Raw genomic sequence first — 6,262 nt, 5'->3', positions numbered from 1 at the left:
ATCAATCAATGCAATTGGGATTGATGACGTTCATCAACCAAGTCAGTGAGCCTGACGACCCGACCCCGTTAATCGCCTGGTTAGTCACTTGGTTGATACATGTCATCGATCCCAATTGCGTGGATCGATGCTCATGATGTCAATCACTGGATTGTTTACAGACCGCCGCCATTTAGCTGGAAAACTGCTGAGTGCGGCGTTAAACAACAAACCAACCAACCAACTTACGTCCAATGATGCAGGTGTCCCATATCCATTCTCACGTCGATGAAACTAAAGCGATCATTTCGTTTTGTTTTACAAGTGATACACGACCTATCAATATTCAAATGCTCATGGAATAGTACATGACACGCACTGTAACTTATACATGAATTTGGTAGCAGATGCTGAAATACAAACCTCTATCAGGTACATCATGGAAATGCAAATACAGGCCTAACAGCACTGCAAATACCGTGAACACATCCCATATAAGACACACGTCTCTACACTCGTCACAGAGCAGACATTGCTGGTTGCCAAGTGTTTGCTCCCAGTTGTTGGTAAAGTATTCAAACTTTCATAATGATGATGATGCCAATTTCAGTTTGTGCTTGAACTCCGCTTATTTAAGTATGGCGTATATATGTCAGATGACACGTTTGATGCTTTTAAAATATTTTAACTCCGCACTCAGCAATATTCCAGCAATATGACGGCGGATCGTGTATTTAATCGCAACAATGCTTGTCGGTAGAGACGACTAACGGGATCGGGTGGGCCCAACTGCGTGGATCGATGCATGTCATCGATCCCAATTGCGTCGATCGATGCTCATGACATTAATCACTGGATTGTATGGTCCAGACTCGATTATTTACACAGACCGATTCAAATTCATATGAGTTTCTGCATTTAGTTTCAGAATTAGACAGTATGATGTTGGGACTCGTCCTTCTTGTATCATGTGCGGTGGCTGGAATTTCAGGTAGGCTGTCAAATATATTTTGTATTTAATACAATTCCCTGAAATGTAGGAACTCACAGACAGATTTAAACATTGAAACAACACCTGGTCCTAATTTTAGTTCAGTAAACTACGATTATAACGAACTCAAAGGGACTACTAATTTTAGTTCGTTATAACCGTAGTTCGTTATAAGCACACATACAGCATAACTACAGCAAGTCGCCAGGTTCAAAAAAGTAAGTTCGTTATAAGCATGTTCGTTATAACCGTAGTTTACTGTACCATCAATAGGGTCACCACCGTTGTATTAAAAGAAACACTGGCAGCTCACCGTTTCATCTGTCGGTGTTTCAAAACGGGCGGTTTCAGCTTCTAAATTGGCTACGCCGACATTTGCTCGACGTTGTGTCCTCCTCCCAAATGTTCACGTGGGTAATCCACGTGCTTTAAACATCTACAACCTGTTTTTGTTTGATTTGCCTCCCACAATTCTCCGTGAACCGTTATGTTGTTAAAGCAGCCTCAAAACCACACCCAGTCTTTGGGTCACTCACAATTGCATTGGACAGCCTCCGTGGTCTAGTGGTAGAGCGTCCGCCCGGAGAGCGGAAGGTCCGGGGTTCGATCCCCGACCGCGTCATTCCAAAAGACGTTAAAAGATGGTACTTGTTGTTACCCTGTCTGGCGCTCGGCATTAAGGGGCTAAAACAAGGACTGGTCGGCTCGGAGTCAGAAGAAATGATGCATTTCATAATTACAGAAATTAATTTTGTGATTTTTGAAAATCATCACATTTCCTTTACATATTTTCCTTCACAAAAGTGAAATATATAATTCGTGTAATATCCCGATGTATGAGCAAATTGATGTGTTCAACGTGTGTTTTGAAATGTTTTGTGGCTGAGTGGAGTATTCATGTTAAACTGCGGCATGGTATCTAAGTGAGCTAGCACTATAAATCGGCATCAGTCCGGACTAGTACAAGCAGCCACACACGCACGCACGCACGCGCGCGCCGCTATGTAAGTGCAATAATTTTGGACGCGACGTTAAACCCCATTTCACCTCACAATTGCATTCTTCATTTCCCTTACAGTCAGATGTTCTCCTGATGCAATATGTACTGAATACCCGTTTTACTTCATCGTCGTGATGAGGTTTTACTTGTGTTAGTCATTCGTGTCCTCTAACCCGTGAAGATCCGGGGTAGAATAGGTCTTCAGCAACCCATGCTTGCCGTAAAAGGCGACTATGCTTGTCGTAAGAGGCGACTAACAGGATCGGGTGGTCAGGCTCGCTGACTTGGTTGATGCATGTCATCGTATCTCAATTTCGTGGATCGATGCTCATGATGTCAATCACTGGATTGTATGGTCCAGGCCGTCGTCATATAGCTGGAATATTGCTGAGTGCGGCCTTAAACAACAAACAAACAAACCTTGCAGGTCGTTTTCATCCTCGCCCTATTGCCATCAGGCTTAATGCATAGAGGTACATGGCCAGTCTTAACACATATTGACCGGTACGTGTTTTCCCAACCACATCCACTGTTGTTTTGATATCGTGGTGTTTGTAATTACCGATAACCTCAATTGCGTTTCAAATCTTGTATCAATCAATCAAAAGGCGAATATGCTTGAGGTAAGAGCCGACTAACAGGATCAGGTAGTCAGGTCCGCTGATATGGTTGATGCAAGTCAGACCCGTGAAGATTCCGGGGTAGAATAGGTCTTCAGCAACCCATGCTTGCGGTAAAAGGTGACTATGCTTGTCGTAAGAGGCGACTAATGGGATCGGGTGGTCAGGCTCGCTGACTTGGTTGATGAATGTCATCGATCCCAATTGCGTGGGTCGATGCTCATGATGTCAATCACTGGATTATCTGGTCCAGACTCGATTATTTACAGACCGCTGTCATATAGCTGGAATATTGCTGAGTGCGGCGTTAAACATCAAACCAACCAACCAAAAAAGGTGTTTATAGTTCATATACTCAATGTCAAGAAGCCACTGTGGCCATACACTAAATGAGGGGGTGGTTGGGTTTGAGACATAATGAACATTAAATCTATAAGCTTTAGCTAACTCATTGGTTTTATTCCTCAGCTGACTGTTCTGATGGATATACAGAGGTTGAAACCAAAATATGCACCAGAGAAGGCCTGGACAATGCCACCGGAAGCTCTCCACAGTCTACAAACTATGGTGTGATGTGGTTACCAATTTGCTTGTCTATAATTCCTTCCTTAACAATTATCTCAATCGTTATCTCTCGCCCCGTGAAGATCCGGGATAGAATTGATCTTCAGCAACCCATGCTTTGTGACTTAGCTTGTCGTAAGAGGCGATTAACGGGATCGGGGGGATGGTTGATGAATGTCATCGTATCCCAACTCCGTAGATCGCTGCGCAAAATAACAATCACTGGATTGTCTGGTCCATACTCGATTCCAGTCATGGATCTATGACCTCACATGTGCTGCGTTCATTGTAAGTTTACACCTCATCGGCAATATTTCAGCCATATAGCGATGGAAACTAGGTATTAGATTAAAAATATCTGTCAACAAAGGATAGTAAAATAGTAAGGTATATCACAGTTTTTAATAAAAAAACAGATCATAATTTAAACAAGGCTATAGACCACTAATAACCAAAGTTAGACCATCTTACTAAAGATCATGGGGACTTACAGTACCTATGCTTCCTGCATGACTACCCAGCAGGATTTATGCCATCACTTTGGCCACCAGTGGCTTTAGCTTATGCAAGCCAATATTAAAAAAAGATACAATACAATCTAAGTTTTAAAACACAAGCCGTACCTTGATCGAGAATGGATGTATGTGTCACCAGCAGGAGGACAATATTTTTACACTACTTTAACCACTCGATAGGCACCACATAAAGAATCTCAGTTGATTCTAATATTTAACTCATTTAAAATGCATATAAATTGTATCTATGAGTTCTATTTCTCTTGAAAAGACAAGAATTAAAGGAGTAATGACAATTTATAAAACATCCTTTAAGGAAGATGAATGATATTTATCCCTGGTCAGAGAGAAATCGAACCAAAACATGCTTGACTGTGATTCTCTCATTACAAGCATGGGTTACCAGTATGTTCATTTGAACAATCGAATATCTCTTGAATAAGTCCTCATTACTAACCAACATGTATGGTATTAACGTTTCTCTTGGCGGTGTGAATATCAGAGATTAATTCAGGTGAGATAGAGTCTTGTTAGTCAATTTTCATTCATTGACATATTGTTAAAAATACTATCTAGGAGGATTCGTACAACTTATAGATTTCTACAGCATTATCCTGTTTGTGCTATCCGTTATTTCTTGGTCTACATTATATTCAACCCGTGAAGATTTCGGGGTAGAACAGGTCTTCAGCAACCCATGTTTGCCGTAAAAGGCGACTATGCTTGTCGTAAAAGGCGACTAACGGGATCAGGTGGTGAGGCTCGCTGAATTGGTTGATGCATGTCGTCGATCCCAATTGCGTGGATCGATGCTCAAGATGTCAATCACTGGATTGTCTGGTCCAGACTCGATTATTTACAGACCGCCGTCATATAGCTGCAATATTGCTGAGTGCGGCGTTAAACAACAAACCAACCAACCAACATCCAACTACATTATATTCTATAAATAGTGGTGGTTTATTTGTTATTTTAAGTTGAAGCTAATTTTACTTATCTATTTCACTCTTCAGCGTCCTGTCCTGCAGGGTTTCTATTGTCCCTAAATCCCAGAATGTGCTTCATCATAAGTCCTCCAACGGACCGAAAGGACTTTGCCGCCGCCACTCAAAGGTGCGAACGGATGCGCAACGGTCGCCTCGTCGTCCTCAATGCTGAAGACAAGTATGGCTACGTTGCTGGAATTATATCTGTAATTGGACCAACTGGAAAAGCATTGGGTAAGACCCACGTTCGGCGTTAAACAACAAACCATCCATCCCAGGAAACCAATGTTTGTATCAGGCGACTTCATGGATCTTTCCGTAAAAGGCCACTATCCTTGTCGTAAGAGACGACTAACTGGGTCAGGCTCACTGGCTTGGTTGATGCATGTCATCGTGGATGATTGCGTGGATCGATGCTCATGATATCAATCACTGGATTGCCTGGTCCAGACTAGACTATTTTACAGACCGCCGTCAAATTGCTGAGCGCGGCGTTAAACAACAAACAAACAAGAAACCGTTTCCATTTATTCAAGAATAGTCGACTCAGTGCCAGACAAACCAGTGATTGATATTATGGGAACCGTGAAACAAATCTACAAAGTGACCGAACCTGACCACCCGATCCACTAAGACATCTCTTGCTATCAGCATTAGTTACCCATTAAACACAGTGTGGAGTATCACACTTATAAAATATATTGATGTTCTGAGGCGTCAGGAAAGAAACGCTTACCTTTTATGCATTTGTATGCACTGATTTTATGCCAGTGATTGATATCATGAGCACCGTGAAACAAATCTACCCGAGCTCCAGTAGCTCATGTTTACGAGTAACATCATCAGTTTTTTACTTGTTATGCCAAAAAAAGTAAATGTACATTCCGTTCTTCATCATCATAACCGAAAATAGGTGAATATATTTTCCGGAAAGGAAAACTATGATTCATTCGGTAGAAATTGACTGTTTCCATCTGTTCGTGTAGCTCCTGGGATGAATGATTCTTCCTATATTTCAGGGTCAGTCGACGACGGTTTGTGGGTAGGCCTTAAGCGAGCCTCCCTGACACTGTTCAGGTGGAGCACGGGATCACCATATGTCTCCAACTGGGGGGTCGGGCAGCCGGAAAAGGTAATTGGCGAAAACTGTGGCCAGGTGTACCCCGGGGGCATCAGAAACCGATTGTGCAACCTCCCACGCCGATACATCTGTGAGCTTGCCATATAACAGCCGCCACTTGTTCTGATGTCAATGACAGGCAACCTGTCTGTAATTAAAGCATACGTTGATTACGTTGACTGATAATAAAGTCACATGTGATTATAATTTATGATGTCGTGTTGTGAAAATAAAACTGACCATTTCCTATTAAAACTGATGAATGTCAGTTGATTTCAAGACAGTTCCAGACAGTTTAAGCACATCCTCAAATCCTAACAGGTAACTCAAATAAGAATTGATCCCCAGTTACCTATGCTTGTCGTAAGAGGCCACTAAATGGATCTGGTGGTGGGGCTCGATGACTTGGTTGATTGCGTGTCTCATCGTACCCCAGAGTTGTACATTGGTCATAATACCGAGCACTAGATTGTAAAGACCAGACTCA

The 6,262-nt window shown here is 42.2% G+C and overlaps 1 protein-coding gene across 1 annotated transcript; it reads left to right on the top strand.

Moving 5' to 3' along the window:
* The first annotated feature begins 460 nt into the window (after positions 1 to 460).
* On the top strand, positions 461 to 5,982 carry LOC124141744. The gene is made up of 5 exons (XM_046509829.2): positions 461 to 545; positions 908 to 970; positions 3,059 to 3,157; positions 4,683 to 4,889; positions 5,675 to 5,982. The coding sequence occupies exons 2-5, from the start codon at positions 919 to 921 to the stop codon at positions 5,881 to 5,883; spliced, it is 567 nt and encodes a 188-aa protein (XP_046365785.2). The 5' UTR covers positions 461 to 545; positions 908 to 918; the 3' UTR covers positions 5,884 to 5,982.
* Positions 5,983 to 6,262: the final 280 nt, after the last annotated feature.

The sequence above is a fragment of the Haliotis rufescens genome, unplaced genomic scaffold (genome assembly GCF_023055435.1).
Source record: "Haliotis rufescens isolate VD_foot unplaced genomic scaffold, xgHalRufe1.0.p SCAF_21, whole genome shotgun sequence".
Classification (NCBI taxonomy): Eukaryota; Metazoa; Mollusca; class Gastropoda; order Lepetellida; family Haliotidae; genus Haliotis; species Haliotis rufescens.
The sequence above is the reverse complement of the archived record's forward strand: the minus strand, read 5'-3'. Positions and strand labels throughout refer to the sequence as shown.

Excerpts from the sequence above, each read along its gene's own strand:
- LOC124141744 (XM_046509829.2), top strand. The coding sequence starts at position 919 with ATGATGTTGGGACTCGTCCTTCTTGTATCATGTGCGGTGGCTGGAATT. Across the intron at positions 971-3,058 it reads TGCGGTGGCTGGAATTTCAG|CTGACTGTTCTGATGGATAT; the intron begins GTAGGCTGTCAA and ends TTTATTCCTCAG. Across the intron at positions 4,890-5,674 it reads ACCAACTGGAAAAGCATTGG|GGTCAGTCGACGACGGTTTG; the intron begins GTAAGACCCACG and ends CCTATATTTCAG.